Below are 24,760 nucleotides of genomic sequence, written 5' to 3'. Positions count from 1 at the left end.
AGAAATATCTTGAAAGAGCCTCGGTGATGCAGAGCGGGGTGTGCCTGTTGTTTCTCCTGCGCAGTGGAGGAGAGGTGGATGTGTTGATTTCTGAGGGAAAGCAGAAGCAGACTCCAGGGTGCTGGTGTGAGGGAAACCCACATGTGTCTGAAGCCTAGACGGACTCGGGATTTCTTTGGAAATCAACAGTGACCGAAATTCTCAGTGATTCATGCTCAAAACAAATTGATGTATGCAGCAAAGTTATTTTAGGGTGGGATCCAACAGTGATGCAATTTTGTAATGTGCTGTAATTTTATTAGGAAGTATTGGATTGCTCAAATTTAGCCCTGGAATGTTTCCGTGGTATAGTTATGTAGTTAGACAATTTCGCTTAGCCACTTCATGTTGAAAAAAAAAATGTTTGTTACTGTGGCGAGACGAGGGATAAAACATGAACATTCAAACAGAAATGGTGTAACGACCCAGAGGGTGATTTATTTACAGTGCAAGGTAAGGAGGTGAGGGTAGGGTAGCTGTGCAGGTATGCGTCCTTTGGCCGGGTAATGTGGAAAGTCTTCAGTGCTGATGAAGGTTTGGATGGTTGAAAACAGTCTGAGGTGCCGGTCTAGCCACTGCTATCTGCTGGGGAAAACAGAGAAAGGAGCATTAGCGTGTCTTCTCGGAGAGATCAAGCTCACCCTGTGTCTTCTCTTTCTCTGTTTATATGCTCCAGTCTTAATGAGCTGCAGGTGGCGATTGGTGCTGATGAGGTGACAGGTGTTGGTGGTTTGTACTTGTGGCGACGCTGCATTGGAACACTTGCCACATTCCCCCCCCCCCTTTGTCTCTTCCTGGTCTGAGTTGTCATCCTGTTGTGAAAGAAGGGAGCGGTTAGGGGTGTGTGGGAGGGAGAATGTTTTGCCAGACCTGTCCATCCAGACCACATCCTTGAGAGGCCGTCTGCATTCCCATGGGCGGCCCCGGCTCGATGTTGGACTTTAAAGTGGAAGTCTTGGAGCGCTAGGAACCACCTGGTGACGCGGGCATTTGTATTCTTTGCCGAGGCCATCCATTGAAGGGGCGCATGGTCAGTCACCAGGGTGAAGGACCTTCCCAGGAGGTAGTATTTCAGCTCCAGGACTGCCCACTTTATTGCCAGGGCCTCTTTCTCAACGGCTGCGTACTTGGATTCCGCTGTGGTGAGCTTCCGACTCACGTAGACGACTGGGTGCTCCTCTCCCTCGTGTAGTTGTGACAACACCGCACCCAGTCCAGAGTCGGAAGCATCAGTCTGCAGGATGAAGGGGCAGTTGAAGTCAGGGGCATGAAGAATGGGTGAGGAGGCCAGGGCCTTCTTAAGGGTCTGGAATGCATGTTCAGCCACAGGGTTCCAGGTGACTCTTTCTGGCTGTCCCTTCTTTGTCAGGTCTGTCAATGGGCTGGCTACGGAAGAGAAGTTGGGGATGAAACATCGGTAATAACCCGCTAACCCCAAAAAGGCACGTACCTGGGACTTATTGGTAGGCCGGGGAGTCTTCTGTAGAGCCTCTACTTTGGCTTGCTGCGGTTGGATCAACCCCCGACCAATGTGATATCCCAGGTACTTTGCCTCTGCAAGCCCGAGATGACATTTCTTGGGGTTAGCTGTGAGCCCAGCCCGTCGTAACTCTAGGAGCACCCTCCGCAGAGGGGTAAGATGTTCCTCCCAACACATCAAGTGGACTACTACGTCGTCAAGGTAGGCCGCGGCATAACTTTGGTGGGGCCGGAGCAATATGTCCATCATTCGTTGGAACGTTGCCGGTGCCCCATGCAGCCCAAAGGGAAGGACCCGGTAATGCCAATGGCCGCTAGGAGTGGTAAAGGCGGTTTTCTCTTTTGCCCCTGGGGCTAGCGGAACTTGCCAGTAACCTTTGGTCAAGTCGAGGGTGGATATGAACCTGGCACTACCGAGTCTGTCCAGGAGTTCGTCCACCCGAGGCATTGGGTACCCGTCGAAGCTGGATGCTTCATTTAGCTTCCGGAAGTCATTACAAAATCGGAGGGTGCCATCCGGTTTTGGGACCATGACAATGGGGCTGGACCACGGGCTCCGAGATGGCTCGATGACCCCCAACTTCAGCATCTTCTGTACCTCTTCCTCTATTGCCAGCCGGCGAGCTTCTGAAACCCGATAGGGTCGCTGTTGCACAATGACTCCTGGGGTTGTTTTGATCTCGTGCTGAATGACAGTGGTGCGCCCAGGGTGCTCACTGAACACATCCTTAAACTGACTGACCAGGGTTTCAAGCTCCGTCTTCTGAATGGCTGAGAGCTGTTCGCCTAGATGTACCGTAGGATGTGGGCTTTCTGCAAAGGTTACCAGCTGGCTAGAAGGGGAAACCCACCGTTTCAGTAAGTTAATATGGTAACTCTGCTCCTCTCGACGTCGTCCCGGCTGACGGACACGATAGTTGACTGGCCCGACCTTCTCGACAACTACATAGGGCCCTTTCCAGGAAGCCAGAAACTTGGAAGTTGCTGTGGGCACTAGCACCAGGACCTGGTCTCCGGGTTGGAACTCTCGAGCTTGGGCAGGCCTGTCATAGAGACGTCGTTGGGCGTGCTGGGCTTCAGTGAGATGCTGTCGTACCAGGGGCATTACCCGTTCAATTCGCTGCCTCATGTCTTGTACGTGTTCGATGAGGGACCGCTGGGGTGCGGGCTCCTGTTCCCAGGCCTGTCGTGCCACATCCAGGAGGCCGCGGGGTTGTCGGCCGAACAGTAGCTCAAAAGGAGTGAACCCAGTAGAGGCTTGGGGCACCTCACGAATGCCGAACAGTACGTATGGGATCATGAGGTCCCAGTCACGACCATCTTCTGCCACAACCCTGCGAAGCATCCGTTTTAGGGTTTGGTTAAACCGCTCAACGAGCCCATCCGTCTGAGGGTGGTAAACGGATGTTCGCAGCTGTTTCACCTTCAGGAGGTGGCAGAGGTCTGCCATCAGCCGAGACATAAATGGAGTACCCTGGTCAGTCAGGATCTCTGAGGGGATGCCCACCCGGCTACACAGCAGGAAGAGTTCTTTGGCAATGGCGTTGGAGGTGGCCTTGCGTAGGGGTATGGCCTCAGGGTATCGGGTGGCATAGTCTAGGATGACCAGGATGTGTTCGTGGCCTCGGGAGGATTTTGGCAAGGGCCCTATCAGGTCCAGACCAATGCGGTCGAAGGGTACCTCAATGATGGGTAACGGGATCAGGGGACTGGGGGGGGGGGACGTTGGGGAGCAGTTTTCTGGCACGTCGGGCATGCCTGGCAGTATCTCTTGACCTCACCATTTAGCCCCGGCCAGTGGAATCGGTCCCGAATGCGCTGAATCGTGTTGGCTGCCCCTAAGTGACCCGCCATTGGGTGAGTGTGGGCGAGCTCCAGGATGGTGGACGTTTTGCTTTTTGGTACCACCAGCAATGTCCTCCTCTCTTCCCGTCGCTCAGCAACACAGTACAGCAGACCATTCTGGATGATAAAGTGTGGGAGGGGGTGAGGAGCAGGGAGCCTTTCCTGGCCCTCCACTACTCGAACTTGGGACCAGCAGTTTCTAAGTGTGTCATCTTCACGCTGGGCTTGTCCGAAGGAACCTCCCCTAGAGACCTGTTGGAACAAATCCATAAAGACATTAGAAGACTGATTCGAACACTCACCCCCTCGGTCGCTCTCTGTGGCCAGGAGAGCTGGTTGGCGGACCCGTTGAGTCCGAGCCCGGGGGCGGCGACGTGTCTGGAAGGGGGTTGCTGCTGGCAAAGACAATAACTCCTCAAACCCTGGCCAATCCCGGCCAAGCAAAAGGGGGACGGGGAGATCAGCTACAATGCCCACTTCCAGGGGCCATGCGCCGTTGCCGGCTGCAATCGTTACCCGCTGTGCGGGGACGTAGCGTGTGTCACCATGCACACAGGTTATTGGGATTGTGGCTTTAGATCCCACTCGAGGCTTGATCAAACCTGGCTGTACCAGCGTCACGGAGCTCCCAGTATCCAATACAGCCGTGATAGTTTTCCCCTCAAGCTTCACTCTGCGAGACGGAGCACCTGATGGTAGGGTCCGGTGAACGATGCAGCCAGCCAACCAGGCACGTGCAGTGGAGTTCACTGGTTCAGTGGGCATGGGCTCATCCGCCGGACTCGGGACAGCCGGTCTGCTGACGGGCCGTGAGGCACTCTCCACCTGCCGCCATGGTGAATTCACCCTCCGGGAGGGAACGGCTGCTCTCTCTATAATGTCCCGGGTCAGTGTGGCCTCTGCCAACTCCACCGCCTCCACTAAAGCTGCCAAACTTGCAGGGTTCCTCATGCTTACAGGCCCCCGGAGTCTTCTAGGAAGAGCACGCAGCAATCTCTCAATGACGACTTTCTCGGCAACCTGGGTGGCGGTTGGGGATCCCCCGAGGAGCCATAAGCGGGCAAGCTTGCTGAGTTGAGCTGCCTGCGCCCGTACTGGGGCACCCTCCTCATACGCCCATGTAGCGAACTGTTGCGCTGCTCTCACCGGCGATAACCCCACACGTGCCAGGATCTCTCCTTTTAGTACAGTATAATCTTCATTTTGGGGGGAATCCAACGAGAAGTACGCCCGCTGTGACTCTCCGGTTAAGAAGGGGGCCAGGATTTGAGCCCACTCGGATTCGGGCCACTCTTCTCTCTTTGCGATGACCTCAAACGTATGCAGATATGCATCAATATCATCCAGGTCACCGAGCTTTGTCAAATGGCGGTGAGCGGAGGCGCGTGCCTCTGGGAGTGGGAGGTGTTCAGCCATCTGGAACAGGCGCTCTTCGATTCTCTGTTGTCTGACGGAGAGCTGTTCGGTGAACAGTTGTTGTCGTGTGGTTATCTCAGAGAGACGACGCATGATATCCTCCATTTTGTCACAGAGGGGTGTATTCCTCCACACCGTTTTGAGGGAATAGAGAGAGAGAGCAGCCGCTCGCCTAAAAAAAAAAATAAATAAAAAATAAATAATTCAATGTTACCAGATGTGGGGTTTTATCCACTCAATCTGCCCGCATTCTCCACCAGTTGTGGCGAGACGAGGGATAAAACATGAACATTCAAACAGAAATGGTGTAACGACCCAGAGGGTGATTTATTTACAGTGCAAGGTAAGGAGGTGAGGGTAGGGTAGCTGTGCAGGTATGCGTCCTTTGGCCGGGTAATGTGGAAAGTCTTCAGTGCTGATGAAGGTTTGGATGGTTGAAAACAGTCTGAGGTGCCGGTCTAGCCACTGCTATCTGCTGGGGAAAACAGAGAAAGGAGCATTAGCGTGTCTTCTCGGAGAGATCAAGCTCACCCTGTGTCTTCTCTTTCTCTGTTTATATGCTCCAGTCTTAATGAGCTGCAGGTGGCGATTGGTGCTGATGAGGTGACAGGTGTTGGTGGTTTGTACTTGTGGCGACGCTGCATTGGAACACTCGCCACAGTTACATTTTTTTTTTTTTTTGCTGGTTTAAAATGCTCCAAGTTGAAATTCATACTCAATCGTCAATGTAGATCAGGGGTGTCAAACTCAGTTCCTGGAAGGAGGCAGCTTTGCACAGTTTAAGCCGCAGTCACACTGCACTTTTTGTCCCATAGACTTTCATTCATACACATGTGAGTGTGACAGACCGGAAACGCAAGCTCGTGAGAAGTTTTGCATGTTGCATTCGAAAATTCAAGCTTGGTGAACTCTGACATGCAAAATCACATTATGTGACTGTGTGAGACCATTAGAAGATCAAAACATGACATCTCTGTACACAAATGTAAAATATGAAGCAACCGCTTGCTTTATAAACATCTAATCATCTTGTTTAATTCTGCCCCTTTTTGCAGCTCCATATGACAGAATTTTGCTAACTCAAACTCAACTGTCACCGTGGCTTTAGTTCCAAACCTAATTAAACATACCTGATCAAACTGAGTCCTTTAGGCTTGTTTGAAACTTACAGGTAAAGCTGCAGTCACACTGGAATTTTCTCCCCATAGACTTCCATTCATACGCATGCAAATGCGTCAGACCGGAAACGCAAAATTGTGCGACAAGTTTCGCAGTGTGCAAAGGTTAAACTTGGTGAACTCTGACTTGCGAAGTCGCATCACTTGACTGCGTGAGACCAATCAAAGATCAAAACATGACCTCTCTGGACAGGAATTTAAAATATGGACCAATCGCTCTCTTTTTTTAAATGTCTAATCATCTAATTCATTTAATCATCATTTAATTCCGCTCCTTTTCGTAGCAACATACTACAGAATTTCGCACACTCTAACTCCAGTGTGACCGCAGCTTAAGTGTGTCAGAGCAGGGTTGGAACTAAACTGTGCAAGGCTGCAGCCTTCCAGGAACTGAGTTTAACACCTCTTATTTAGGTCATCTTGGACCGGATTCAATAATCAACTTCGAGACTATTCAATTGGCGGCCTGCGGGTCGAACCCAGCCCCTGAGGCAATTTGTTCTGACCCTCCAAATAGTGTGACCAAGACATCAAAAATAAGTTTAGTTCAGGCGAAAAACGTCCGCTATAGTTATGAAGTGAAGTGTGTCTGTTCAATACAGCATGAGCTGCAATTGAAGGCTGCACAGAGAGTGAGTCACCTGACATTAAGCGAGTGGTGCGAGCAGCAAAAAACATTTAGATATGTTTCTAGAAAAGGCCTTTTGTACAATGCACTGATATCATTATTAGGGATGCAATGGTTAGTCGATTTCACTATTAACCGTGCTTTAATTTATTACTATTAATTATTCGTAAAGGCTTTTCAATGCCGTGTTTCTGTTGCATAGAACAAAACTGCTGCAACTAAACAAAGTTATGCCAATATGCACGCACACTGGATTAACTGTAGCAGCAGGCAGTTCACATATTGTGTCTTTAAACACGCAAGTTTGTTATTTCCAATGGAGACGTGCACATATTGGGAGTGGTGAGAGTTGTGTGTAGTTTCTGGTGCAGTGCAAACAAAAGAAATGTTAGACGAATTATTACAAATCATTAAAATGATTATGTATGAACGCAGATAATAACAACAGTTCATTTAAGTTCTTAGCTAATATATAGCTTAAATTAACATTGTACAAATACAATTTTTTATTTATTCTTTTTATTTATTTTTTCATTGTTCTGTCATTTATTTTCATTGTAAAATTATCACTCATGTTTAAATAAAAAATATTTTCATTTATTTTTAAGTCCAAAGAGAAAAATAGATTATTTTCTGTTTTTCATTAATATTTTGTGCTGTATTTGGTTACTGAGCAGCCATAAATAACACTTTAAAATACTGTATAAGCAGTTTTCTTGTGATTTTCTAAACCAGAAGTGTTTTGAATTTAAGAAATGCTTACTAATGGTGATAACTGTGAAGCCATGATTATTCTTTAGACTAAAACCGTACAACCAAAATCTATAATTGTTGCATCCCTAATTTTTATACAGTTTAAAGCATAACATATGAATGTGTCTGAGTGTAGAAGAAGCTAGATCGACAATTCTAATTAACTAACTGCAACAGCTAAGAACCATGCAAAACAACTTACCATTGAAAACTCAAATTGGAAAAAGTCGTTGTTGTCCTCACAGCAAAAGTTATTGTACTAGCTTTAGCAAGTAAGTAATGTGTAATTATATAACGCATTTATTGTGTATGGCCATACACCCAAAGCACTTCACAATCAAGAGGGGGGTCTCTCCACACCACCACCAGTGTGCAGCATCTCCTTGAATGAGTCCAGTTGGGTTTGAACCTACATGTACAAGTTCAGATCTACAATTTTAAACATCTTTAACCAAATAATGGCTTTAATTAACTAACCCAGAAGAACTAGACACCAAGTAAAAACAATCTACACCTACAATGTAGAACCATTCAATTTCTGTAGAAAAAAAACAAACAGATTAATCTAGTGTTTACAATGGTCAAGCTGATGTTTGTGATTCACATTAGATATGATGACTTAACACATCTACAGTGCAAAAGATTTATGCAAAATCTTTCTCCAACCAGATTACAGGAGAGGAAAAACCCCACGATCCAGCATGGTCCCCTGTGATGCAAGCCTATGTGATTCTACAGTTCTTTCTTCTGCTGGATGTATATAACAGCTTGTTATTGGATCAGATGGTAGGTACCCTTTCTGTTTGTTTTGTTGTTGATTTTTTTTTTCATCATTAAAACTGAAATCACATTTTCCCAGAAATCTTCCCCACTGAAAATGTCAAAGCTATCATCTGTATGCCATCTTTCACTGATATATAGTCATAGAGACTATCTTTGAAAGGCTATTAATTTGCTATGTGGTTAATGCTACCTCACAAGGCCTATTATCAACCTCAGTCTCTCTCTCTCTCTCTCTCATTATCCTAAATAGTCCTCTAATAATAAAGCCTTTTAGGGAGTCCACGCTGAATACTTTGAAGTAAGCTTTGTTTATTATTTTTCAACCCCCCCTGCTTAAAAACACAGGGATGTTCAGTTGCCCTTGTCCGTTATCCTTGGAAGTACATGATGCCCAGGCATACTTTTGGTTAGCCAGAATGCACAGCTCCACCCTGCGTCCCTGCTGAAGTGAAACGGGCTGTTTTCCTGTGATTCCTACCTCTGTGGTGCTCCCTTAGTTGAGAAGTGTCTCCTGGATCTCTTATTTTTTTCTCCACCATCCAATAAAACATTTGGTTGGTGGTCCAGGATCAATAGAAATGCTCAGCACCAAGAAAAGCTTCTTTTTGCGTCAATCACGTTTTCCAAGGAAAATACTAAGGCCTTCAGACTTGTGAATAAATAATGTAAAAATAAGGTATAAGGGTTAAGATCTGGACTCTGTTGTGGCCAATTTATGTGTAAAAATGATGCCTCATTCTCACTGAATCATTCGTTCACAATTTAAGCCAGCATCGTCATCCTGGATTAGACCCGTGTTATCAGGGAAGAAGAAAAAATCCATTGATTAAATAATCGGGTCTTTCAGTATATTCAGTTTCTTTAGTCAGCTGACCTCATTCTTTTTTTGTAACATTTTTATGACAGTTAAACAATCAAGTGTGAAAGAGCAAATAACAGTACAAATAGAAAAAATAATGGAACAGTACAAAATTAATTTAGGTATTCAATAAATAGACCACTTTATAACCCACATATTATACAAAAAACAATGTACGATGTGCGTAGTACATTTATATTATTTTATTTATGATTGAAGTTACTGTGCAAAGTCTTCTCCAGCACATCCCAAAGATTGTCTTAGGGTTAAGGTCTGGTGTGTTGTGGCCAATCCATGTGTCAAATTATCCGTTTTGTTTTCTGAATCACTCATCAAAATTTAAGCCAACATCATCATCATCCTGGAGTTGACCTGTGCCATTAGGGAATAAAAAGAATTCATTGATGGAATAACCTGGTCATTTAGTATAAAACATTGCTGAAAATACACCTGGCCAACTGCAGCATACCCAGATCACAGCACTGCCCCCACAGGCTTTGGTGATCTACACTAGGCATGATGGGTAATTATTTAATTATGCTTCTCTTCTGACCCTGATACGCCATCACTCTAGAACAGGGTAAATCTCGACTCATCAGACCACATGACCTTCTTCCATTGCTACAGAATATAATCATTATGCTCTATAGCAAATTGAAGCCTTTTTTTCTGTTTAGCCTCACTGATTAGTGGCTGTACATGTGTTTATTTACAATCCCTTGAATTCCCTTTGCATTCAGGGGTCCGTTCTTCGTACCTCGCTTAAATGATCTAAGATGATTTGGCAGATCCTGGATCTTTTAATCTTGATAACTGATCTCTCACTAATTTGGTTCTTCAAACGAGTTTGCGAATCAGATTAGAATGTCTGGATAAACTGATCTGAGATCGCTGCGTGTGTTGTGAAGGACAGATCTATAGATCCTCGAAATCATGATCAGCAATGCAACGATTGGCTGACGGCACAGTAGCGTAATGACATCATCTGATTAATATTCAATTATCCATGTGAGCAAAATTACATCAAATTAGCAGTAAACGGTTTGTTAAATATGACACTCAATAACATTCAATATTTGTTGTGAGCTGCAGGCTTTACACTTTCATCATGTATTTCAATGCAAATCAATGTATTTAGTTCTATATTTAGAAAATATTTTCATTATAGTAGCCGTTTTTTAATCGGTGTAAAGAATAACTGGTTGTTTACAAAAGCATTTTCGTATTGGTAAAGGTGTCTGCAACTTTTGTGAAGCATCAAATCACTGGCATATTAACTATCAAAACATGTTTATGACTGCATAAATGTATTATTGCTTTAAAAAAAGTCACATATTGTGCATTTCTATTATACACAATTTGTACTAATGCGATCTAAAAAGTTCATATCAATAAGTTTTCTCTTTGCACCACCAGGTGGCAGTCTTTGTACTTTCATTTCCAGGGTGCAGATTGCATACGTTTTATTAATATGTATAACTTAATTTATTTTATTAATGACTATAACTTTATATATAGTTTAAAAATATGCACCATTTTCCCAATTGTATATAACTACTGCTGTAAGAAAATATCAGAATTCGGAACATACTTTCTGTATTATCTTTGCTTGAACTAAGCCAATCTAATCCTGTTTATATGAATTGAACCTGCTCCCGATCAGGTTTGACCTAGCAGAACTGTTGCTATGACTACAACTCTCGGATCAGCTTTGAAGAACGAAACGATCCTGGATTGTGTCAAATCGTCGATATCCAAATCCAGCTAACTGAGTAATCTACGTACGAAGAACGGACCCCTGCATGTTGAAATGCGATTTTGGATGCAGTCAGTCTTATAGATATCCTTAAAACTAGCATATTGATTCATTTACATTTACATTTACATTTAGTCATTTAGCAGACCCTTTTATCCAAAGCGACTCACAAATGAGGACAAGGAAGCAATTTACACAACTAAGAGCAACAATGAATAAGTACTAAAGGCAAGTTTCAGGTCTGTAAAGTCTAAGAAGGGAAGTATTAGTAGTTTTTTTTTTTTTTTTTTTTTTTTTTGTACAGTTAGTGTGATATTCAAAGAGGCAATTGCAGATTAGGAAGTGAAGTGGAGACTAAATAGTTGAGTTTTTAGTCGTTTCTTGAAAATAGCGAGTGACTCTGCTGTTCTGATGCAGTTAGGGAGTTCATTCCACCAACTGGGCAGATTGAGCGTGAGCGTTCGCGAAAGTGATTTTTTCCCTCTTTGGGATGGAACCACGAGGCGACGTTCATACACAGAACGCAAGTTTCTGGAGGGCACATAGATCTGCAGAAGTGAGTGCAGATAAGAAGGTGCTAGGCCAGAAGTCACTTTGTAGGCAAACATCAGAGTTTTGAATTTGATGCGAGCAGCAACTGGCAGCCAGTGCAAACGGACTAGCAGCGTTTAAAACAAATATTTTAATTTCATGACGTCTGTAAGTGATCACTAAACTTGTTCATTCAAGACCACATTTCTTCCTCAAAGATGATGGTTCCCCAATATTTTTCCAGTGTGCAATAATGTGTTGGACAGTTCTTAACCCATTTCTAGAAGATTCAGCAATCTCCTTAGATGTTGTCTTTGCTTGATGTATGCCACTAATTTGACCCTTCTGAAGCATATAAAACATACGCTATGCATTTATGAAGTAAGCTTCACACAGGTGAATGGGCTTAACAACCTGTAGAAGCATTCTTCTCTTTCTCTCTCTAAAAAAAAAAAAACATTTCCCCTTACTCTCTCGAACACTGACAGTTCATTTGCATAGTTAGCACTTCTTGAGTGTGTGGCCTCTTAATAAATTGATGAATGTCTTCTCAATTGTAAGTCACTTTAAAAGCATCTGCTAAATGACTAAATGAATTAACATCTTTTCCCCATCCACAGAATGTGTCTTCCAATGTGGTTGTCAAAGAAATGAGATTTGGTTATATAACTTGTTACTAGCCGAAACACAATGCAGTATGTCCATGCAGTAGTACTCTAATCCAGAGGAAAATTCTACCTCTTTGCTCAGTTAAAGAGATAGTTCACCCAAAACCCAAAAATTATGTCATCATTTACTCACCCTTTACTTGATCAAAACCTGCATTATTTCTTTCTTGTGTGTAATACAAAAGAAGATAGTTTGAAGAAAGCTGGATGCATGTAACCATTGACTTGTATTTGTTCTTCCTACTATGAAAGTAAATGGTTGCAAAATTCCAACTTTCTTCATAATATCTTCTTTTGTGTTGAACAGAAGAAACAAAAACAGTGCATGAATAAATAAGATAATGTAATTGTTGCATTGGTGAGCGATTCAACAGCGCTGCTTAACATTAGGTCAGAAAGACAGAAAACACCAAGACAGTGTCAATCCTTCAGTGACGTCATCTGTGCTGAAATACAAATTGGAAGATGGTTTTCCTCTTTTTATTTTTCCTCCTCTGCCCTCTTGCTCTGTTATTGTTGAAACTGGATATGGAAAGGGTTTAAAAATTAGCCACTCAAAATAGATTTTTTCCTTAATTTTTGAAAAATGAGCCAGTGCTTCAGGGTTGAGCTCTGGGGTCTGGTTTCTGTCTGGTGTCGTGAAGGAAAGAGTTGATAATTGTTCGCTGGTGTCATATCAAAGACGTTATGAGGTCACTCACCTGACTTAACCAGTGCTGAGTTTAGTGGGTTAGAAGGTCAAGAAAACTCATTAACATCGTTCCTTGTATTAACAGAAAATTATCCCTAGGTTATGATTTCAGTGTAAATCCATCTATAGAGGTGTGCCAATTCAGGCAAACTGATGATACTTTAATGGTTAGTCTTGGATCTGTAAGACATGGGTATATTTCCAAATCAAATCCAAAATTGTTATAAAAGTACAAAGTCAGTGTTTCTTTCTCAAACCTGGGGAATTTGTCTAAGAATTAAGAGGAACAACACTGTATATACACTCAAATATATATATATATATATATATATATATATATATATATATATATATATATATATATATATTTTTTTTTTTTTTTTTTTTTTTTTTTTTTTGCTTGTTTAAAAAACGTAATTAAAAATGAGCTGAAACAACACAATTCTTGAGGTTTAATTGGGACAACTTAATTTTTCATGTTTAATCCACATAAATTTGTTAAAAGTGTCAAGTTAACTTAATTGATTTGTGTTGGGTCAACATAAATTATTTACTGTATGTAGGACCCTGCATTTTTTACAGTGCATAATCTACACAGTATAGTCTCATACGTGTGTCTCTTGTCTGCAGATACTTTCTGAATTGACTGTTATTCTCTTGACTGCATACGTACTGCTTTCTCTGACCTCTCTGGGCTTCCTGATTGATCAGAGGTATGGTTAATTTATTTATTTATTTATTTATTTATTTATTTATTTATTTATTTATTTATTTATTTATTTATTATATATGTTATTAATAAATTGAATTGTATTTTATGAATTCCTTTTAATGTATACAAATCTCTCCCTTACTTGCACGCACACACACACACACATGTACATGCATACACAAATGAATTTTGTTTAAATAGGTTTTTTCCCCTCATTTTTAGTGCAATAACTGTTTAACTTATAAACATCATATACACATTTTTTACACACATTTGTTTAAATCTTATTTGTTTTATTTCAACATTTATGATAAGAACTTTGTCTTGAGCACTGAATCAGCATATTAAAATTATTTCAGAAGCACACTTTAATAATTTTATTTTATAACTATAATTATTATTATACTTATTTTGATTGTTTGTTGGATTTGTTTGATTATATTCATTTTCTTTATTTTATCTATTTTATTGTTTTGTATTTTTATTGTATTTTGTTTGTTTTTTAATTTTGAATTTTACATTATTTTATTTAAATTTTATTGAACCCAAAGCAACTTTTTGATTAAAATGACTAATAGATTAAAAAATGCATAAACTACTAATGAATACAGTGCGCATTATATACAAGGACACCCCTCAAAAATCTCTCTTAAATTCATACTTTTAATACGACGCTATACAATATTATATTTGTGCATATACATTAGAATTGTCAGTACTGAAGTCAAATCTGGAGCTTATTTAACAAAATAACTTACGATAACGGTCTAAAACTAGTACGGCCACATTCATATGTTATAGAAAAATATGAACTACAAATGTAAAAACAAAGGGAAAAATCAAGAGAAGAAAAAAAAGAAAGATTTTGTTGAAATTTTGTAGGTTGCAATTTATTTTGCTAAATTTTGCTTGAATTTAATTGCATTATCTTTTAATTTCTAAATATGTTTGGTGACTAAAATATACGTTGAATAAATATACGTTTAATAAATCTGTTTCGTTTAAATTCACTAAAATACATTGCCTATATTGGTGACTCGGTGGTAGTGCTGTCGCCTCACAGCAAGAATATCACTGGTTTGAGCCTTGGCTGGGTCAGTTGCCGTTTCTGTGTGGAGTTTGCATGTAAGGGCATCCATAAAACATATGCTGGATAAGTTGGCGGTTCATTCCGCTGTGGCGACCCCAGATTAGTAAGAAAATGAAAGAATGAACATTGCCTATATTTCCTGAGTAATGGATAAAAATATTAATTTCAAAATGGGATGTACTCAATTATGCTGAGCACTGTATATATAATTGTGCCTTTCTTTCAGGTCTAATGCAGCCGAACTGGAGATGCTGAGATGTGTTTTGATAATGCTCCTCCATCGGTTTGGTTACATCAAGCCCCTGTTGCCTGCTTTGGCTTTTCCAATGGAGGTGAGTTTGACTGACACATGCACATTACCACAGTCTCCATTACAGAACTTCAGCTTCCACTGAAGCACAAGATGTTTTATGGATCTTTCTCAAAACATGATCAAGTTCTACACCATCCTTTTTTAAAATAATGATTTGCTAGCATTTAGGTTCTCCACTCAGATTAGTATGCTGGAATCACAGCATACACTTGTGTATAAATATTAACTGCATGCATGTTTAGTGTGTGTGGATGTACAGTTGAAGTCAAAAATATTAGCCCTCTTTTTTGTTTCTTTTTTTTATATTTCCCAAATGATGTTTAACAGAGCAATGGATTTTGCACAATATTTCCTATAATATATTTTCTTCTGGAGAAAGTCTTATTTGTTTTATTTCAGCTAGAATAAAAGCATTTTTAATTTTTTTTAATTACCATTTTTTGGTCAAAATTATAAGCCCCCTTGCCTAATTACACTAACTTGCCTAATTAACCTAGTTAAGCATTTAAATGTCATTTTAAGCTGAATACTAGTATCTTGAAAAATATTTAGCTAAATAATATTTACTGTCATCATGGCAAAGATAAAATAAATCAGTTATTAGAAATGAGTTATTAAAACTATTATGTTTAGAAATGTGTTGAAAAATCTTCTCTCTGTTAATCAGAAATTGGGGAAAAAAATAAATAGGGGGCTAATAATTCAGGTGGGGCTAATAATTCTGACTTTAACTGTATGTGTGTGTGTTTTTGAGATCTGGCACTGGGTCTCGTCGTACGCCTCAGTGATGTATGACTCCAGATGCATGGCCCAATTGACCATAAAATTGCTGTGTGTGTTTCTGGCACTTGCAGCGTGGGCCGTGCATCTCGGCTGACCTTTCATTAGCGCACCACCTCTCTCCATCCCTTCCACTTCTCACCATCACAGCTTTACGCAAAGGCACCGCTTCTGGAATCAATTAAGCACGTCTGCTGCTCGCTGTGGAAGACTGATTAGATTTACACAAGAGCTGAATTGCTCATTTGACTGTGAGAGCGGGCATCTGTAAGCTCAGGTGCTGGACACTTTTACACTAAAGCAGCGTCATGGTTTGTTTTGCTTCATCAGACTCCACCTTTGCTTTTGCATTGGTCTATTTGCAAGAAATGCCATTATAGTCCATCAAAAACATTACCAGTTGCTGCTCTGCTAACAATTTTTGGATAGCAGAAAATTCTTTTTTAGGTTTGTTTTCAGTTAGGCGGGAAAGTTTTATTTATTTTAGTTTTTGGTTTGTAGAATGTTATCCTAATATTAATTTAATGGTATTATAATATCTTATTATTATGAAGCAATAGGATTGTCCGTGGGGTCTTAAAATTCTTAAAATCACTGAACTATTGTGTTGTAGGTCTTAAACAATTTAAATCAACAGGTCTTAGCTTATCTATGTCCATGTAAAGCTACCAAATCACCAACAATCCATTTCAATAAAAGTTTTAACAGAAGTTTTATTTATTAACTCTATTTGCTAATATGGTTTAATTATATGACTTACGGTAACATTTGTTTAAAAGTTCTCGGTGTATTTATAGCTACAGCTTGTTAACAAGTTTTTATTGATTTATGAAGGAATTAAAATGCTTTGTTTCATTATTTCATCTTCATTAACAAGTAGCAGGATATTTACAGCTACTGTATATTTCTGTTCATTCGCATCTTGTCTCTTTGTGCCCCCTGGCGGGCACTTCTGTTATGCCTAAAAACATTTTCTTAATTCCGTACCCGTCTCACACCGCAAGTGCGAGCAGAGTGAGCAGTGGTTGCGCAGCCCATATGGAGAGCAGAAATCGCGCACGGGCATTTGTCTTTCACACCAGCTGCGTCAATTTATCTCTGTCTTACTATCTTTTTACTTTTCATCTGCACCAAGGCCCACGGCAACTTCCTCTGCTGTTCCCTTGACCTGCAAGTCTTTATTTTACAAATTTTAATTAGAATAATATTTTTATAATATAGTTATAATGATGTTCATATATGATCAAACTAGTGTGCAACTTAGTAAGCATAACTAATACTAAAATAGTTTTTAAGTTTGGTTTTGTAGTTCAGGCCTAAATATTTGTTGCTGTTTTTAATCGTTTAAGTTCATTTGATTGAATATATAAAAATCTGCGGCGCCGCCACACATGATGTAGTGGTCATATTGAACTGTCCTGAGCACCATCACATAGAAGATTAAATAAGACCTTTGGTCATTAATGCACGAGATTTACTAGATTTCACGGTGTACCCTTGATTTTATATTTCCTCAGCTCTGAATAACAATGACTTCAGCATAGTCTAGGGCAGGAGTGTCCAAACTCGGAGGGCCAGTGTCCTGGAGAGTGTAGTTCCAACCCTAATCAAACACACCTGAACCAGCTAAACAAGCTCTTACTAAAAACTTCATGGCAGGTGTGTGGAAGCATGTTGGAGTTATCATTGTTTATACTTATACAGTATTTACCTGTGATTATTACACATTTTGACAATTTTTTTATTTTATTAAATTCTGTGCCAACTAATTACAGTTTTTCCAAAATGTAGTTTAAAAGTTATGAAAAGTTAGTTTCTTTTATAACACCACACGCACACGCACACACGCACACACGCACACACACACACACACACACACACACACACACACACACACACACACACACACACATACATTAGAGAAACCTGTGGAAATGTTCTGATAAGGTTATTGTAGGATTGCAAAATAACATTAAAATAACCATGATGGAACATTTTGGACAAGTTATTATAAGGCTTACACAGAATCTGCGCAGACAGAAATCTGCTGATATCCGCAGATTTTTAGCCCATCATCGAGACAAATGTGTGTAAATTCTTATTTATTCAGTTTTTTTAATTAATTTCCATATTATTATTAAATAATATGAAAAATTTTCTGTCTTTTAGTAGATACTGCATAACATATAAGAATCTTGCTTTGTTAACCAAATAAGTGGAGCTAATTGTATTTGCATTATAAACATTGAAAATAAAGGTTTTAAACAATATTTTTATATGAAGGTTTTAGTTACGGTAATCTCATGCAAAATCATTCTGCATAAATCTGCAGTTTTTTTTTTTTTTTTTTTTACCAAATTCTGCACAGAAATAGCACAAAATGTCTGCAGATTTTGTCTGGCCCTATAGTTATTATTAAACAAGCTACCATACAACATTCTGGGAATATTATTTCACATTTGCAAATTAATAACCTAAAAGTAACCATGAGGAAATGTTTAGTAAATGTTATTTTGAGGTCATTTAAACATAATCACTCCTCAACGTTCCGGGAACGTTATTTTATGTAAAAATAAAACCCCAAAAAGAATGTTCAACATGCTTAAATTAAAAAAAAATAACCAAACAAGAACCTAAAACTATTATAAGGGGAATAAAATGTGTTTGCCAGGTATAAACTGTCCTGTCAGATCCACCCTCACTCCCGCTTTTGCTAATTTCAGGTAGTGGATGATATTCTTTGACTCCTGCATGTGTCTTTTCCATTCCGTGTTTTTTTCCAGCCATCAAAGCAGATATTTGTCGTCCTCATTTCTCAAGGGCGAAAAAAAAATTACAGCGCTGCAAAGACCCACCCCACTTTTTTTAAAGGAAAAGGTTAAGATAATATTATCAAGATCAGCTCTGACACAAAAGCCACAGTCAGCAGCAGTCAGCGTTGGCTTATCTTTCCACAGCACCTGACACCTCCAAAACACCACAGGAGAGCAGCTCGGAGTCCAGGCCTGAATCACTCTGATAAGAAGAGTTTTAGAGAGTATTTCGAGTGATTTGGCACAAGGCTTTCCACTGTTAGTTCTGAGATGACACTTTGAGTCGGGCTTTATAGATTGTTTGGATTATCTAGGAAAAGCATCACAGAAGAACGGCTTCGGAATAGGAAATTATTATTTATGTATATACAAGGTTTAAAATAGTACTGGACACGTGCTGTTAATTTACTCCTCAAGCCATCCAAGATGTTGGTGATTTTTCTTTAGTCAAACCTAATAATGATTTTAAGCTAAAGCCTTGGTGATTTACACAGCTGTCTGCACTTAAGGAATCCGAAAAAACAAATACATAAAATTAATACTTGAAGCTCACGATTATATATTGAGACCTTATCAAACAAACTGAACATTTACATTTTATAATTTGTATTCCACTGTTGAGCTTGTGAATTAAAGGAACATAATAATGTTGTTTCTTCAATGTTTTAGATGCAAATCTGACAGAATAGAAGCTTTGTGCTTTAACATTTGAAAGAAAAGGAAAAATCAACCCAAAAGGTTGTGTAAATTTATAGTTGTTATATTAAATAGCATAACATATAAGAACAACAACAACAAAAAAAAACTTACAATATACCAAAACACTAATTTGGAAATTAATAAGCAATAAACATACTGTATTAATAATAATAATAATAATAATAATAATATTTAAACTATTTTGCTGCTTAAAGGGATAGTTCACCAAAAAGTGAAAATTCTGTCATTATTTACTCTCTACATGTTTTAAACTACTTTTTTTTATTTATCTGATAAACAGTTTTTTTTCTTTTTTTAAGTTGAAAACCTGTAACCATTGACTTCCATAATATTTTTTTTTCCTACTATGGAACGCGATGGTTACAGATTTTTTAGCTTTCTTCAAGATATCTTCTTTGTATTCCTGTTCTACATAATATTTATACAATTAACTCATAAAGGGTTGGAGCCACATGAGGGTGAGTAAATGTTCATTTTCGGGTGAACTATCTTTTATGGAAATCATAAGGATTTTTTAAAAAACCTTCAGGAATACAAATTTTCTAAATAACAAAATTTTTTAGTTTAGATTTTTTGTAGCATTATAAATGTTTTAAATTTCACATCTGGTCAATTTAAGGTATTCGTGGTAAATAAAAGCACAATCAAATGGCTAAATCTATCTTATCTCCTAAGTATTTTGACTAAAGTTATTTCTAGTATTCTCTGATATATTTTTTTTAATACAAGTTGTAAATTAAGTTTTTTCTGATGAGTGTGTATGAGAAGTTTCAGCTCAAAATACACCACACTGTTTTAAAAATGCCCCTTTTAGGCTTTGATCCTAAATGTTCCATTTTGGTGACTGTCGCTTTAAATTCAAATGAGATTGGGCTCTTTTCAAAAGAGGGCGGAGCTACAAATGCTTATGTGTCAGGATAGTGACAGATTCAAAAACAAGACTAATGTCCAATGCTAATGAAAGAGAGAGATTGTCAGTTATGGGCAGGGCTTTACTCTTCTGATGACACGTAGGGGGTATATCAATCAAAGTGATTCCGTAGACTGCTTTTATCAAGCATGATTATAAAAAAAAAAAAGATAATTTTTTACCATTAGAAGCTGGTTATATTCACAGAATCTACCACACAACTGTGTTTAAATCCCTTATAAAAGTGATTTTTGCATAACAGGTCCCCTATAATGCCTGTAGTTACAGTGCCAATCAGTAACAACATAATCACTCTTGACTAAAGAGAGCTAATACCAATGTATTCTGGAGCTCTCGGTGGCTTCAGGTTGCTAAGCAGTCTGCCTTGGTGAACAGATCGGGCCTTACAAGCCCCAGGAGCCCCATCCATCTTAGTCCTTGTCTCAGGAATCCTATTGAACTGATTTACAGAGAGTCCAGTGAGAGTCACACGGGGCGACGCAACGCCCTTCACCCCGGCATCAAAGCGCTGAACCAGGCTTCAGTCGCTCAGAGAATCAGCGCTCGTTTGACTGCCAAAACCTGTAGGGGGTTTAAGTAATGGGTCACCACTGCCATCAGGCTCATATAGGCCAAAGAGCTACATGTTCAACAGGTCTTTTGCTTTGTGTGCGCGTTTCATTTACATGTACATTTGTTTAGGTATGGTAGGTCCTTTAAGAGCAATATTTTGGGATTTTGGGGAGCAATGTTTTTTTTTTTTTTTTTTTTTTTAAACACTTTTTATATTTTTTCATTGGCTTTGATATAATAAAATATGTGGCTAAGATACAGTATCGCTAGGATGTTTGGGGTTTTAGTTTTTCAATTCTTACCAAGACTATATTCATTAGATCAAAACACTATAAAACTATATCTAAAATGATTTAAAATGTACTTTAAAATACCTTTCAAATGCCATTATTATTATTTATCTGGTGAAAAAACTAATTTTCCATCATTACTCCAGTATTCAGTGTCACATGAACCTCTAGAAATGTTATAGAAACTTTCAGAAGCCTTATGCCTCATTTAAACTAGCAGCGACTTGGCTGCAAACTCAGGTCTGTTCATGTCTACAGCACGGTGAATACAAGCATCTGAGCGAGCTGAGAGAGGATCACGTGTGCTCTACTGATGGTCCTATTGGCTGTCGCTTAAAGTCACTTTTCATTTGCATAAAGTCGAAGGATTCTCAATTTTGTTGTGTCGCTCGACACGCCTACCTGGTCGCCAACGGTTGCTGCCCCTTGCGTAAATGGACGTTGCCGGAAATCGCTCACTCTACATTGAAATTAACGGTTGCTTGTCGCTTTGCCGCTTGTCGCTTTTTGCTTTGACGTTTTCCCCTGTCACTTTGTTAATTGTTGTTTGTTGGTTTTCGCTTTGTTGTTTGTCACTTGTCACTTTGTCGCTTTTCGCTTTGTCACATTTCGCTTTTTCACTTTGTCTCTTTGTTGATTGTTGTTTGTCGGTTTTCGCTTAGTTGCTTTCCATTTTGTCGTTTGTCACTTTTCACTTTGTCGCTTTTCGCTTTGCTGCTTGTTGCTTTGTCACTGCGAGTCACTTGCAGTGTGAATAGCGCTTTATGTCTTCATAGGTAGTCTAAACATTTTTTTAAAAAAATTTGAAAACACTTTTGCATTTTCCATGAATGTTTTTGTAGAAACTTTTTTCTAAGTTTTTTTTTTTTAAAGTTGAAAAGGGCAGCATATATTGAAAATAGAAACTTATAACTTTAGGTATGTTTAATTTCATTTATAATAATTTTAGAACCACATATGTACATAAATAAATCTAATAAAATTGAACCTAAAAACTTTTTGCAACAATTTCATTATTCTGAATTTTGATTTTAAAAAGGACAGAATTATGAGTTTATTACAAAAAAACATTATTCCCCTCTAAATGAAATATTTACAGAAATATTTTCTCTGAATGTCAAGAAAAAATACATCAACTGTGAGAAATTGCGTTTTCATTATTCTGAATTGAGATGTTTTCAAAATCTGCCTTTTCTCAAAAGTAAAAGTTTACATCTTACTGTACATTTCTGAGTTTTTTTTAATCTAAGAGGCAAGAAAGTATACTTCCCCTAAACTGTAGAAAATATTTGGAATTTTGCATGATAAAGTCAGAAAAATAATTTTTACTTGCAATGCCATATTTACATCTAGCACTTTAGTAGTGAGAAAAAAAGTCAGAAATGAGAGATAAAAAGTCACATTTTTGTTTAGCTTTTTTTTTATCCTGTAGCTTAAATAACACACCTTTTTTTGTTTTTGTCTTAAAGCTTAAAATACACACTTTACCCAGGTTTGCTTTTGGTGGATCATTGCTACCTAATAACCAGTGTGTTGTCTATGTGTAGACAACTCAATACTGCAATTTAATGTACAAATTAAAAGTGCCCCATTGCTGCACATACAGTACATCCTAGAAGTTTAGCCCTGTTTGTGTTGACCCAAAACCGCAGCTTCTCTGAAGACTTGACTCTATGCTCTTGTTAGCCACTTAATGTGTATTTGGCATTTATTGAGAATGCTTTATACAGTATGTGCGACAGAAAGAGAAAAGATGGAAACAGAGGCACTAGAGATCAGCTGAGACCAGTAAAAAGACTGGAAAATTTTATATCAGAACGTACACATCTCATCTGCTTTCTCACTTAAAATGCATCTGTAAAGGAAAATTGGAGAGCAAACCTTGACAGATTAATTGAAATATGTGCCAGTTTGTCATTCTTTTGTTTGATTTATAAGCATTTTGAGCACCTAAAATGATCTTTACTTAAATTAAATTGACTATGAAGGCAGTACAGGTCAGAAGATATTCTCATTGCAGTAAAATGTTTTCTATTATATTTTTCTATTTTATTTATTTTTTACTGATAAATACTTGTATCAAGAGTTATTTTTATTTCAAACATATCAAACATGAAGTGTCACAAAGGCCATGTTTGCACTGTCAGGTCTTAATGCCCAATTCCGATTTGTTGCCTATCTGATTTTTTTGCCTGTCCGTTTACACTTTCTTCTTAATTGTGACCCATATGTAATTGGTGTTTACACTTGCCATACAATTTACAAAGTCTCGCATGCATAAAGGCGGGTTCTAGCATCTGCGCCACACTAGCCACAATGGAAGAAAATGTCATGCTTTTAGCTCTGGGACATATGCAAAGTTTTAAAATGATTTTGAGGCTGAGGATGAGGGAAAAGGCCATCATCGCAGCTTGCGCCTATGGTTTATTTATGGTGCCCTCCACCATTCAGAGGAATTTGTGAGTACGAGAGAGATACAGTATCGGGTCTGGTGGGAGCAATGTGTGGCGGGCTTTAATAAGGAGCTATGGGTTAGAAATTTTAGAGCATACACACGATCTTCCTTCTACATCATTAAACCGTGGAAAAGTACCACAATGTCGCAAGTTTAATAATGTACAGAACGTGCCTGTTTACATAATCACAGAACAGATCTAATATGTCACATATGAGCTAAAAATCTGAATTGGGCAGTGTAAACGGGGCCAAACAAACTGTATACTGTATATGACATTGAATAAAATATCAATTTAACTAATACCTCAATTTGGACAAAGTATCTGATAAATGATTAAGCGTAAAAACACATTTATATTTTTGAGATAAAAAAAAACTACTTAAATGTAGCCATTTCACCTCAACCGATCATATTACTGTAAAAATAAATAAATAAATTAATTAAAAATTAAAAGAATTTAATCCTTTGTTCAGAATTTAATCACAGCATCACTCATTAACGTCAGTTCTAAAGCAGTGGACCAATCAGAAGAACTTGGAGGTGGGGCAAGCATTGAAAGCTTCCATTACAGTTGTTTTATTTGACAGCAACATGACATGGGAGGATTAAAAACAACAACAAAACATTCCTGAGCGCTAAGTCAAATGTAAAAAGGCTTTCTTCTGTAAATGGCTCTTTAGTTTTGAACCATATAGAGCAGGGGTCACAAACTGCCGGCCGGCAGGCCATTTATGGCCCACCCTCCTCCTCCCTCCATCCCGCAGTTGACGTTGAAAATATAATGAGATTTGGCAAAACATGTTTTTGAACCTCTATCATTGTTGAGCAGCTTTGCATCTAGCCACTTTTGGTTTTGACTGGTCGTCTAGTCGATATTTAAAGTACTGCATTCAGATTAGTTTTACTTTCAGTTTCTCTTAATGTGCGGTCTAGAGTAACTCGCATGTGTTTTAATTCTGTGGCTGATTTTAACGTTTAAATATATGTCTGTAATGCTCTATATTTACTAAAGCTCTGTTTTTGTAATATTCAAGGGTTGTTTGATTATTATCAGTTTTTTACCACATTTATTTTGTTGCATAAACACTTCTTCATGGCTTTCACATTATGCTGGTGGTGTAACAAATACGATCATTTTGCTAACAATCGATTCAAATAGTTTCATTTAATAGATTTTCCTCATATGCTCATTAGGATTTGCAGAAAGACTATGTACATTTGTAAAATTGTACTGCTAGCTGAGTTGAACTTTTTTAAGTAAATGTGAATACGAATACCTTTCCCCTCTTATGTCTATTATTTGAAGTATTTTAAACTCAATTTAAACTTCTCCTTCAATATGTACAACAAGCAAGAGTTTTGACCGCATATACTTTGTTGGAAGAGTGACTAAGTGTGTGTCTAACACTCGGCCATACACACAACAACCACAGATATATTTCAGCCGCTGATGTGTGAGACTATAAACCTGCTGA

The 24,760-nt window shown here is 38.8% G+C and overlaps 1 protein-coding gene across 1 annotated transcript in view; it reads left to right on the top strand.

The window, feature by feature from the left end:
- agmo (alkylglycerol monooxygenase) overlaps positions 1-24,760 on the top strand; it is an 83,815-nt gene that overhangs the window by 56,322 nt on the left and 2,733 nt on the right. Inside the window, exons 10-12 of the mRNA NM_212883.2 lie at positions 8,008-8,124; positions 13,257-13,339; positions 14,655-14,760. Coding sequence (NP_998048.2) covers positions 8,008-8,124; positions 13,257-13,339; positions 14,655-14,760 — 306 coding nt within the window. The remainder of the gene's footprint in view (positions 1-8,007; positions 8,125-13,256; positions 13,340-14,654; positions 14,761-24,760) is intronic.

The sequence above is a fragment of the Danio rerio genome, chromosome 15 (assembly GCF_049306965.1).
Source record: "Danio rerio strain Tuebingen ecotype United States chromosome 15, GRCz12tu, whole genome shotgun sequence".
NCBI classification, from domain to species: domain Eukaryota; kingdom Metazoa; phylum Chordata; class Actinopteri; order Cypriniformes; family Danionidae; genus Danio; species Danio rerio.
Note: the sequence above shows the minus strand (reverse complement) of the source record. Positions and strands in the feature narration are given on the sequence as shown.